At 38.5% G+C, this 13,291-nt stretch overlaps 1 protein-coding gene across 38 annotated transcripts in view; it reads left to right on the forward strand.

Moving 5' to 3' along the window:
- NR3C2 (nuclear receptor subfamily 3 group C member 2) overlaps positions 1 to 13,291 on the forward strand; it is a 457,363-nt gene that overhangs the window by 83,000 nt on the left and 361,072 nt on the right. The window contains exon 3 of one of the 38 annotated variants that reach the window (XM_086346442.1): positions 6,284 to 11,122. The exons of 36 other annotated variants lie outside the window; for them this stretch is intronic. In XM_086346442.1, the coding sequence (XP_086202568.1) occupies positions 6,284 to 6,317 (34 nt within the window). In that variant the 3' untranslated portion in view covers positions 6,318 to 11,122. Of the gene's footprint in view, positions 1 to 3,022; positions 4,949 to 6,283; positions 11,123 to 13,291 lie in introns of those variants that run through there. One more of the 38 variants, XM_086346444.1, reaches the window with a different exon arrangement.

Below are 13,291 nucleotides of genomic sequence, written 5' to 3' on the forward strand. Positions count from 1 at the left end.
GAAACTTTTCATGATTGTTTAGAATCATAATTTTTCTAGAGAAATAATAAATGGCATTTGAGCAACGAGGCTAGCTACTTACAACCATTTTCTGCTTTGCGATACAACATATTAAACTGGTTTTTCCAAATTTTATTCTTACACTAGTGTTCCCTTTGATCAACCGTTTTTGCTAAAGAATAACAAAGTGTATGCATGTTATAGTGTATACATGTATACATTTCATAAGTATATAAATGTTTAAAGTCTTATATCAGTATATATACTTTTTAAAGATTTACTTTTTGATCTTCTAACAGTTCCCTTACTCAGAAAAAATACTCATTGACTATGTAAATATTAGTTAAGTCTAATTATGAAAGGAAACAGTGGAAACAGTGGCTGACTTTATTTTTTTGGGCTCCAAAATCACTGCAGATGGTGACTGCAGCCATGAAATTAAAAGACGCTTACTTTTTGGAAGGAAAGTTATGATCAACCTAGATAATATATTAAAAAGCAGAGACATTACTTTGTCAACAAAGGTCCATCTAGTCAAGGCTATGGTTTTTCCAGTAGTCATGTATGGAAGTGAGAGTTGGACTGTGAAGAAAGCTGAGCACCGAAGAACTGATGCTTTTGGACTGTGGTGTGGGGGAGGTTCTTGAGAGTCCCTTGGACTGCAAAGAGATCCAACCAGTCCATCCTAAAGTAGATCAGTTCTGGGTGTTCATTGGAAGGACTGATGTTGAAGCTGAAACTTCAGTACTTTGGCCATCTGATATGAAGAGCTGACTCATTGGAAAAGACCCTGATGCTGGGAGGGATTGAGGGCAGAAGGAGAAGGGGATGAAAGAGGATGAGATGGTTGCATGGCATCACCAACTCGATGGACATGAGTTTGGGTAGGCTCTGGGAATTGGTGATGGACAGGGAGGCCTGGCGTGCTGAGGTTCATGGGGTCGCAAAGAGTCGGATACGACTGAGCAACTGAACTGAATTATGAAAGGAAACTGTTATATATGAGTTAACTAATTTATTATTGTTAACAGCACTTGTTAAATCAATATAAGCTATATTATTCTTCTAAAAATCTTTGTGCTGAAAGATGCTCAATATTATTAGTAATTACCAGTTCATGGCCACTAAGACAGCTACAGTTAAACAGAGGATAACAAGTGTTGCTGAGGATGTGGTAAACGGGAACTCTCATGCTTTGCTGATAGGAATGGAAAATAGTGAAACTCTTGAAAAAAATCTGGCAGTCCTCAAAAGGTTAAACGAAGAATTATCATATGACCCAGAAATTCCAAGAAAACTGAAAATATTTATGTTAACACAAAAACTTACAGATGAGTTTTCCTCATAGTGTTATTTCATAATAACCAAGAAGTCCATTGGCTGAGAAATGAATAAACACGTGTTGTACAGTGATACCGTGGAATATTACAGAGTCGTAAAAAGGAGTGGAAGTACTAATACTGCTACAACATGTGTGAGATTTGAAGTCTTTATGCCAAATGAAAGAAGCCAGGCACAAAGGCTGCATATTGTACGATTCCGTTTATTTGAAGTGTTCTGAGTAGTCAGTTCCACTGACATAGAACATAGGTTAGTGGTTGGCAGGGCCTACAGATGGATGGCAGAGAGGGAGTGGAAGGGTGGGGAAGGGAGTGTGGGAGGGACTGCTAATGTGTAGAGTATTTTGGAGGGTGTTAAAAATATTTTGGAATTAATTAGAGGCAGTGATTGTATCACTTCATGAATATACTCAAAATCACTGAATTGCATACTATAAAAACACAAGCTGTATGGCATATGAATGATATCTCAATAAAAACAAAGGAAAAAGTTTATGTGTGTACCGAGTAGCACTGGTCCTATATTTACCCTAAATCACTGTGTTTTAAAAAGATATCTAAATTTCCCATGTGTCGTTTCGAATAATATAAAAATCATCTAAATCTATTTTTATGAACTTTTGCATATAATCTTTAATTTTTGTTTTCTAAATTAGGTGAAAGGAGAGGATTAGTTGGTATTAAAGTGTATTCATCCTGAAATATGGGCTTAATAAGTGTGCATCTGTGAGGAAGACTTAAGTACGGAGGCCCAGCTTAATGTTATCTTGCTTCTGAATATCCTCAAGCTTTTGAAATAGGTTTTTCCGATTATTCTTTGAACCCTTCATGGCATCTCATCTTTCTCTTTATCATTGGCATCCAGAGAAAATTGAAGTTGCTTGTCTAGTAGATAATATGGGAGAACGCTGTACAATCCTGTTTTTCTTTTATTTCAGAATTGGCCTGTCATCTCTTGTCAACTCTTGTTTCTGAATAGAAGCCCAGATAGTTGTTCCAAAGGGACGGTTTCTTAGATCTTTTTACAGATTGCACCTAGGCATTCTGCTGGTACTTCACTGGTACAGGACCTTGTTTTGCAGAGTAGAGACAGCCTGCCTCCAGTGGGAGGGTGAGCTTCCCGCGCACGTTGCTTTTACGCAGGAGGATTTGCTCTGCCCGTTTGCACTACCAGGATTGACACCTTCCCTTCCTCATGCAGAGGTGGAGAGACCCCATAAACTTGCCTGGATTCCCTGATGAATTCTTGGCCACCCCTGTCTGAGACTGGCATAAAGAAAACTTGATTTACATCGAATTTCTAAATAGAAATTATATAAAAAAAATAATATGCATATTCCAAAAGACAAATCTAGATTTTCTACAGTTAAATTTAGACATATAATTAACTTATGGGGTAAGATTTAATTCCCAGTCCTTTTTCATTAGATGCTCACTCTCCCACTAGTGTCGTTTTCCAGCTTTTACTCTTTGTATTATACTGTGTATTGTTATTATTTTTTTGGCTGCACCTCAGGTCATACAGGATCGTAGATCCACTACCAGGGATAAAACCATGGAAGTGTGGATTCTTAATCTCTGGACCACCAGGGAAGCCCATATTTATTTTTCAGGTTTTTTTTTTTTTTGTAACTTGCATTGTTTGTTCATCTTTTCTTTTCTTCTTTTTTTTTTTTTTTCAGGTTTTGCTGGTGCAGATTGATCCCATGAATTCGTTTTCATTGCTCTTTCGTATCCTATTATATAAACATAATTTGTTTCGTTTCCTTTTGATGAAAATGCCTTGTAATTTTTCTTTAAACCATGATGCAATGAATTCTTTTATGCGTTTCTGTGTACAGAGAGACAACCATTTTTCTGGATCTATTCCTGTAAAGGAAATTGACACGGCATGGACTGTGCCTGTCTTCGTTATATTCTAGTTGTTGCCAGGGTCTTTTACAATTTATAGCCCTACCAGCTGTCTATGAGGGTCCTTCCGGTTTCACATTCTTGCCCACACTGTTATTAATGAGTTTAAAATTTTTGCTACTGTGATGGGTATGAATGTTTTCTTATTGTTGCCATAAAGTTACATTTCTCTTTCCCAAGAGCTCCTAAACAACCAGGTTGGAAGGAAATTGGATCCTCCTCGTTCATACTCATTATTATTCCTTTAACTTCCTCCATGGCTGATGTGAAAGACCCAGAGGTTTTACCGCTTAGGACATATGGGGAGGTCCTCCAGCTGTCAGTCTATGCTTTCCCCTCATGTATCTGGTGTGTCTTGTCCAGATCCACATCACCCCTTCAAGGTGACATGAGGATTTCCGTGCCAGGTCAGCATAGTCTGCAACGCAGCACACACCCATTTATCTCTTGGGGCCTGCTATTTTCCTGGGTACTGGGAAGCCCAACAGCCTGTGTCCCAGAAAATTTCCTTCCCCCATCTGTCCCCACAAGGAAGGAAACAAAACAAAACACTGGAAACAGAACAAAAATAAAATCTCAGTAAACTACCCTGCTGTAGAAGTATCCCGGTGATTCCTCTTCGTAGCTACTCAGACTCTCCTGAGAAGCCTCTTCCAGGCTGCAAGAGTTTATACAGACTCTCTTTCCAAATGTCTAATGTTCAGCTATGCTACTGATTATTATCATTAATATTTAGGCCACTGCCTCAAAACCTCTTCTCTCCACATCATTCGCAGCTGTCCATGGCTTTTCCTCTCCCTTTTTCATCTGCTTTGTTTCCCTCTAAATTCCTTTGGTCCTTGCACGAGCTCCTTTGTCTCATTTTGGGATCAGCACTGTTTAAAGAAGAGGTTCTCTACTGTTCTCCCTCCTCCTTTTGGGAAGAGCTAGCTTCACAGTCTTCTAGAAGACTTGCTGATTCTTTCAGAAACCTCATTGTGTGCTGGTGATACCCAGAGGGTTGATTGCCTCTTACAACTCCAGACATACCTTCCCAGACGCCGTCCCTAAAATTGCACCCCCCTTCTTCCTGCTCCACCGACTCATGGCTCCCATTCCTTCTTTGTGTTTTCTCCTCAGCAGTTTGCATTACCTAATAGTCTGTCTATTACACTTATTCAACTTTCTCTTGTCTTCCTTCTCCACTTAGAATGTCAATAAGGAAACTAAAAGTTAAATCAGGCATGTAGTCCCACCACATTGATATTTAAAATAAATTTTTTTTTTTGGCTCAAGCAAATATGTAACCATAGACATAAAGAAATAGAAACTGGCTTCATCTTCATTTATTTATGTTGTATTTGGGCATAGTTTCAAAAGAAGTGTCACTCGGGGGAGAAGAGTTTTTGTTGATTTTTATGCTGGTCATAAAACTGTCACTTTAAATTTTTACTTCTGGAAACAAAGTGGGAATGCCCTCTATTAAAATAGATGTAATTTTCCTGGTGACATTCTGTTCATTTTATCAGCTAAATATGTGTCATAATATAATGGAAAATATAGATACTCAATCTCACCAAGAAAATCATAGCTAAGTTTCATGTTTAACTGTTCTCAAAAGACAAGAACCCGCCTATCTTGTTAAACATCATGTGCTTGTAAGCTTTGGAAATTTGAAAGTTCAACCTATTTATTTAATAGATAATCTATCTCAGCAAATAAAATAATTGGTTCTTTAAAGTTTCAGCAAAAACTCTTAGCCCAGGAAGCTTTCTCTTGCCCTTTTGGAGGCTCTTGTGACTATAATTTGAGAGTCATTGAGGAGAGAGAGCTGTAAAGAGGAGAGGGTCTGTTGCGTGTGGGGAGGCATTCCTTCCCTCCACAGTATTTGAAGCACACAAGCCCAGCAGCACTACACTGAGTCCTTTGTTCTTCCCTTTGGGCAAAACACTAGATAGCTTACTGTAAATATGGCCGGCTGCCAAGCTGTGGCGCAGATGCTTTTTTTTAAATACTGTAAACTGGCACCAGCTCAAGAATTACAGTTCTTCCTCTTATTTACTTTCCCCTTCTTTACTGAAGAGTTTCATCTATCGGGAGATAGAAAAATACTTGTTGTGGTCTGGTCTGGGGCCGGGGGGGCGGGGGGTGGGGGGTGCGGTGGAAATGCCCAAACAATCCTTTTTTTTTTTTTTTCTCTTCTCTCTTGCCTTCCTCCTCCTCATGTCGGGTAGATTTCTGATGAAACAAGTAGAATCCTTTCATTGCTCTTAACTTTGAAAAGAACAGTGTCCTCTGATGACACATGGAAAGTGTGGAGCGGGGTGAGCTGAGTTGAAGGCAGACCACTGCTGAACATCATGCCACTTTAAAAATGGATCCTGCATCGCTGCTTCCCTGCTTCCTTGGCATCTTGGCTTTAGTTGTTGTTGTCCTGGGGTGTTTTTGGTTTTCGATTCTCATTTTCAAGGGCCCTGCTGTATTTCTGACGTTACTGAGTTGCCTTCCCTTGTGTTGGAATTTGTGTGGCTGCAGCTGAATTGAAAGGAGGTGGAGGGAAGTGAAGGGTGGGGAGTTCTGCCTTTCAACTACAGGGTGTGCCCCTTTTGAAACTTTGTTTTTAATATAAGTAAAAGCTTGGGAATGTATTTTTGAAAGGATTATTTGCTATGATATTAAAATCAAGGTGCCAGAAAGAAGTGGATATCCTTTTTTTTTTCCTTTGATATAAATGTCATCTTGTCAAATGAAAATTTTGCAGCTTTCTTGATTTTGCACATAGAAACTTGTAGACCTAAGTAAAAATTAAATGTATATTGTGATTATTTTTTTGAAAAAAATCAAGCTAAGAGTGAACATTCTATCCTTGCCTACTTCGCTGACAATAAAAATATTCAACATGTTTACTTTTTTCATTTTGTGCATTAGTCTTTGCTCCTTAAAAAAGGAGAAATTTCACTAGGATGTAATTGGAGGTTATTTGTCTTATTTCTAGATATAATTCACAGTGGAGGATATTATGTTGATAATCAGATTTTATGACATCTTTTTAGAACCTGTGGAAGACCCGAGAGTATAAACGATTGAGAGAGGAAAACTGCTTCTCTGAAGAGACTCTCAGTTACTGTGATGAAGTTTCTGTATACCCCAGTATGTCACTGTTTGAGGGAGATCGTCATTGGAATGATTAAAAATAAATTTAAAATTTAGGCAAAATATATCGGTTTATTTGTGCATCAACTCTCTCATATGAAAATTTAGATCATTATTCTAATGTGTAAGGATCCAGTTTCTTTGAGCTATTGACATATGTAATGAGTAATTCTTACTTTCAGTGTTCCTCTAGAAATGCGGTATATAATTATACCAGCGCAGTGTAATTATAGTATAACCAGTGGACAGAGTAATTGGGTTGGTGTTCAAAGGGTCCAGGTCTTCTCTGGGCCTTTATTAATAATAATATGACCCTGAGGCAGTTGGCTCATGCTGGGTCTGGTTTCATCATCTGTGAAATAATCGGGAGAACTAGTTGATCTTAGATGTGTCTTCTAACATGAAGAGTCTAGATAACTCTCTGTGATCATTTTGCCTTCTTTATAGACTGGAATTTGTGAATAATGAGAACATGGTATTCTAATGTACAGAAAATTTAATTCACAGTCATAGAATGTAGGTGTATAATTTTATAATGTATAATCTGAAGAAATTTTTATCTCTTTAGTTCCTACTGATTTTAGAATCCCTTTTGCTTATGATAACCCTTGTCATTTGATGTCATTTATAGAGAGAATGTGAGCAAAATGGCTTACAAATGGGGGGTATCTGGTAGTTTCGAAGAGCTCTAGTGCATGTTAATACTGCCAGATGGGGCATACCATTTCTTATCTTGAGCAGCAGCCTCAGAGCATCATGCCATGAGACTTTTGAGTCTGGACCCTACATTTGAATCCTGGTTTTGATATTCAAAATTTGAGGCCCTGGCATAATTTATTAAAATACTCCAATTCTGAGATTTCCTTGTCTACAGTATGGGGATATCAATGACATTTCCATAGATACATTGTATTAACTGGTCTTAAATTAGATTGGTTGTGTGACTACCCTTAACTTCAATTTTAACATTTTTGAAATATCATCTTTCAGTTTAAGTCAGCAAAGTTTTGTTGAATATCTAAGTTACCACGCTCAGGGGGAAGTGTGTTTGTGCCTAGATAAAAATATGGCAAAGTTTGTTGTAAAATGGTGAGTGAGAGTCAAGTACTGTAGAGTACAGTCGTTTCAACTAGTAAGATTGTGCAGCACTGCACGAGAAGGTCAATTTGGGCCGAATAGAAGTTGGTTCAGGAAGAAATCAACAGTAGCATAACTTTATGTTGGAAAACATCGTGTTTAAGCTCCTTAGGAATTGGAAACTTACATAAAGTGCTGGTTTACTCTAATGTCTTATGAAAGATATTTACCTTCTCTGGATAGTTTTGCCAATTATGTAACAAGGGTATATATTTAGAATCAGATATAATAAGGTATTGCTGAAAAATCTCAATTACAAGTGGTACATAAATTCTTCTTGTAGCAGGGGAGTGTTATACTCCTGATATTTTTTAACTAATTAGGATGAAAAAAGTGCTTTAAAGGGATGAAACCATCTGAAGCATATTCAGAAAGCAGAGGAAGGATTGGAGTATTTAATCTTGGTTATTATCACTTCAGCTATAACTGAATCACTTTATTTGGAATTGATCTAGTCAGTGTCTGAGTTTACATGTTACTAATTTTGAAGAATTAAAAAGTTATCAGCTTTTTCCTTCTGTATACCTTTTGGTAACAAACCATTCTTAATGTAAAATATATAATAAACATAAAATATATTCTTTAAAATAAGATACTCTAAATTAGATTGTTTGTAGATACATTGTATTACTAATTGCCCATATAAAATGTTTTTCTGAGACCTTGAGTTAGGTTATTTTCTTACATGTTAAGAAATTTTCTTTACTGTTTGATTACATCTGTTCAGCTTTTGGGAATGCTGAGATTATCAGTCACATCGTCTTAAAGGATATGAGTAGAATTACTGAGAAGTGGTCAAGACCAGGTCTTCTGTGTGAAGAATATATTAACAGGACATAAAAATAGAGGGAATATAGCATATGCACATTTTAAAAACAGGAGATCACAGTGTCATGTCTAGAATTCTATTTCTGCCATTGTCATTAACTCATTAGGATATTTTCAGAAAATGAGACATTTTTCTGCTTTGCTGTATTTATCCATAGAACACCTTTTAATGTGGCGTATGATATTAATGTTGTTTTATCAGAGGATAGATCTTAATTTATATGCCTTATGGTTGAAAAATTAGTCTTCATTTGCTAAAGCTTGATGCAGGTATATTTGCTTCTGGGTTTAGATACAGTGTATTAAAATTATAACCATGAATTTTTGGTACCTGAGCAGTGAAGTGAAGTCGCTCAGTCATGTCTGACTCTTTGTGACCCTGTGGACTGTAGCCCACCAGGCTTCTCCATCCATGGAATTTTCCAGGCATGAGTACTGGAGTGGGTTGCCAAGTATCCATCCCTTATTTCTTTTCTGTCCAGGGCACCAACAGTAGTAGAATGTTTACAGAATGAATAAATGAAAAATCAAGGGCACAGAAATAACGATTTTCATAGAAAGAGTCGAAACGTTGACTTTCTCCACCTTGTTCTTTTAGTCTTATCCTTTTTGGGTGCTGTCACTCACTAGCTTATGGCCATAAGCAGTGATTTTATTAATGTACCTAATCTTTAGTTTCTCCTTTTGTGTACTGTCTGTCATAGTACCTGTCTCTCAGGCGTGTGAGGGTTAACTTAGATCATGTTTTCATTTTAGCAAAATTTTAAGCAAAATGTTCCATATAAATTTGTTTGGCACCCTCCGAAGTTCTGAGTGCCTTTGAATGCTTTTTGCCTTCATTGTTTTTTTTTTTTTTCCTGTCTGGTGAGTTCGAGACTACATTTAAAGGGACTATTAATACATAAGATTATTGCTATAAAATTTTCACTTGCTATAAGACAGGTTGTATGCCGATATGGATTTAATTCTGTGCTGTAATAGTGTCTTTGAGAGCCTCTTATGCCTCTATTTATATTATTTATAAAACTGTAGAATTACAAATGTTGTCAAACCAGTGGGTCCTTGGGCGTTTATCTAGTTCCCTCTGCAGACAGGTCCAGAGAAGTTCTTATCAGCTGTCCTTTTCCTCTTACGATTATAAGAATAAAGGTAATGAAGGGAACTTAACATTCATAACTTATTTTCTAAATAATACTTATTGGTAGGGTTGATTTTTGTGTTTTATTTTAAAGTAAACCTGGCTATGAGTGTGTCTTTTTCCCCAAATTTCAGCATCCGCTTCCCTTCATTCATTTATATTCCTTAAAAACTGCCTAGTTAGGGAGACTCTTAGCTAGACTTCCTGATTTTTTAAAACATGCCATGTAATTTTACCCAAAAGCATACACATCTTTTTCTTTCACATGTAGGCTCACATGTAGGCTTACACTCGTACATACATGTTGAAACAAAGTTACATAACAAGGCTAATTATTTGACTCTTCTAATGGTACCGCTTTCAGGATTACCTTCACGTGAAAAATTTGAGCAAAATAAATTGAGTAGCAACCTTGGCATTGCTTAGTAGAGTTTGTTGTTGTTTTTTGTTTTTAACTGTTGAATTATTGGTTTGAATGAAGTGTATGTTGAGCCATAGGAAAATAAGTATTGAGTAGATGGAAAAACTGTCTTCTGAACTCTCAGGTCAGTTGCTGTGCTTCCTATCTGACCTGTTTGACCAGGTCAGTTCTGGAGTACGTGGGGTCCAGGTTTTCCTTCCAGAAGGAGCAGGAACTCTGCTTTGTTCTCTGGTCAGACTGCGTGGCCCAGTCTGGCCAGTTGTCTTGCACCTGTCCCTGACCATCCATCCCCACGGGACAGGTCTTCCCATCCATCACCAGTGCTAGCAAAACACTTCACAGCGCATGCCTCCCTGCGGACAGGCTGGCCGCACCATCTCAGACTCTGGGAAAGTGGGCTGTGACTGATTTAGAAAGCTGCTGCTGGATTCCAGCCCTTCCATGCCATCAATCGCGTCTGATTCTCTGTGGCACGTGGAGACACCGACAGCCAGCGCAGCTAACCCTGAGCTCAGAGGCATGCCTTGTTGCTTTTTGCACTGTAACTCACCACGCCTTTCCTCCTGTGACATTGCTGTGCTTGTTTTGTCTTGTTCTCCTCATTAAGATCCTGCCAAGGCGGGGAAAAGATGTCTCTGGATAAGAATTTCTTTACTGACATTCAAGTGGGCACAATCCATTTGCGTAAAGAAATGGCAGTTTACGCTTTAACATTTAGAGAAGCTGAAGGATTGAAGAGGAATGGTGATCATGGTCTGATTATACTTGTGCTGAGCAAATAATTCTCAGTTTTCAGATCTGTTACCAGTTAGGTTCTATCAATCTTTTTTTCTTTTTTTAGTCCAACTCTTAATTTTTCATGTTTCAAGTCTAGTGTATGTTTCTGATAATGCTGCCATTTGGGACATTTAAATTTCTATGGGCAAATGCTATAGTCATGAAACATGGAGAGTGAATTCAAATGAGGAGCATTAGATGGTGACTTGTAAATCTCAGTGTGAAATTGTATTGTAACTTGTTTTTAATTCACATCATGGGCACCTTAAACAAAATTACAAAATAGCTCTAGATTCTATCCATTTATAGCCAACACTTTTAAACCACATAAACTCAGGAATGCAATGCCACATACAGAATCACAATTTCAATACTTGCTTTTGTAATCCATTCTGGATCATTTTTGTACAAACTCTTTTAAGGGAAGTGTTCCCCAGCCCCCCAACCCCCGGATAACAGGTAATTGCCAAATGTGAACAGTCCCATGACTTGCAAGGAACTCTAAATTGCTGACTCCATTTTTACAGAAAGTGCTTAATGGCAGCAAGCAGTGAAGGAGACATAGACCCAGAGAGAAGCTGATGTAACAAGAGAGAAAAGACAGAGAAGGATGTACCCAGAAGATATCCTGAGTATGGTGGGGAAAAAACTGTGCACAGGGCTGTGTCTTTGGGAAAATCACCCCAGACAGAGTGGAGCAGGAGACTTACGAATTGAGATGACCACTTCCCCAGGTCTCCCTGTAGACACACCTCCTAAATAGTCATTTGTATTTTTTATATGGCTTCCCTGGCAGCTCAGCTGGTAAAGAATCCTCCTGCAATGCAGGAGATCCTGGTTCGATTCCTGGGTTGGAAAGATACCCTGGAAGACGTATAGGCCACTCACTCCAGTATTCTTGGGCTTCCCTGGTCACTCAGATGGTAAAGAATCTGCCTGCAGTGTGGGAGATCTGAGTTTGATCCCTGGGTTGGGAAGATCGCCTGGAGGAGGGCAGGGAAACCCACTCCAGTATTCTTGCCTAGAGAATCCTCATGGACAGAGAAGCCTGGTAGGCTACAGTCCGTGGGGTCACAAAGAGTGGGACACAACTGAGCGACTAAGCACAGCACAGCACATCTTTTATATTGTCCTGTGTTTTCTTTATTTTTTCTGGTGATGGCCTGGTTTAATTTGTTTTTCTTTATTAATTTTTATTGGAGTATAGTTACTTTACAATTTGTGTTAATTTCTAGTGCACAGTAAAGTGAGTCAGCTGTGAGTATACGTATATCCCCTCTTTTTTGGATTTCCTTCCCATTTAGGTCATCACAGAGCACTGAGTAGAGTTCCCTGAACTACACAGTAGGTGCTCATTAGTCACCTGTTTTATATTTAGTATCTTTCTTGGGTATTAGTTATAGAAGGTCTTTTGGTCTTCATAGAACCTTTCAACTTCAGCTTCAGCATTACTGGTCGGGGTATAGACTTGGATTACTCTGATACTGAATGGTTTGCCTTGGAAACGAACACAGATCATTCTGTCATTTCTGAGATTGCATCCAAGTACTGCATTTCAGACCCTTTTGTGGACTATGATGGCTACTCCATTTCTTCTAAGGGATTCTTGCTCACAGTACTAGATATAATGATCATCTGAGTTAAATTCACCCATTGCAGTCCATTTTAGTTCTCTGATTCCTAAAATGTCGATGTTCACTCTTGCCATCTCCTGTTTGACCACTTTTAATTTGCCTTGATTCATAGACCTAACATTCCAGGTTCCTATGCAGTATTGTTGTCTCCAGTACAGTGATGGACTTTACTTCCATCACCAGTCACATCCGCAGCTGGGTGTTGTTTTTGCTTTGGCTCTGTCTCTTCATTCCTTCTGGAGTTATTTGTCCAGTAGCATATTGAGCAGTTAGAACTGGACATGGAACAACAGACTGGTTCCAAATCAGGAAAGGAGTCTGACAAGGCTGTATATTGTCAGCCTGCTTCTTTAACTTATATGCAGAGTACATCATGAGAAATGCTGGGCTGGAAGAAGCACAAGTTGGAATCAAGATTGCTGGGAGAAATATCAATAACCTCAGATATGCAGATGACACCACCCTTAATGGCAGAAAGCGAAGAGGAACTAAAGAGCCTCTTGATGAAAGTGAAAGAGGAGAGTGAAAAAGTTGGCTTAAAACTCAACATTCAGATCATGGTATCCGGTCCCATCACTTCGTAGCAAATATATGGGGAAACAGTGAGAGACTTCATTTTGGGGGGCTCCAAAATCACTGCAGATGGTGACTGCAGCCATGAAATTAAAAGGCACTTGCTCCTTGGAAGAAAAGTTATGACCAACCTAGACAGCATATTAAAATGCAGAGACATTACTTTGCCAACAAAGGTCTATCTAGTCAAGGCTATGGTTTTTCCAGTAGTCACGTATGGATGTGAGAGTTGGACTATAAAGAAAGCCGAGTGCAGTTCATCTTAAAGGAAATGAGTCCTGAATATTCATTGGGAGGACTGATGCTGAAGCTGAAGCTCCAACACTTTGGCCACCTGACGGGAAGAACTGACTCATTGGAAAAGAGTCTGATGCTGGAAAAGATGGAAGGAGGGAGAAGG

Source organism: Bos grunniens, chromosome 17, assembly GCF_055505025.1.
Source record: "Bos grunniens cultivar Pamir isolate PY7600 chromosome 17, Bosgru_T2T1.0, whole genome shotgun sequence".
Classification (NCBI taxonomy): Eukaryota; Metazoa; Chordata; class Mammalia; order Artiodactyla; family Bovidae; genus Bos; species Bos grunniens.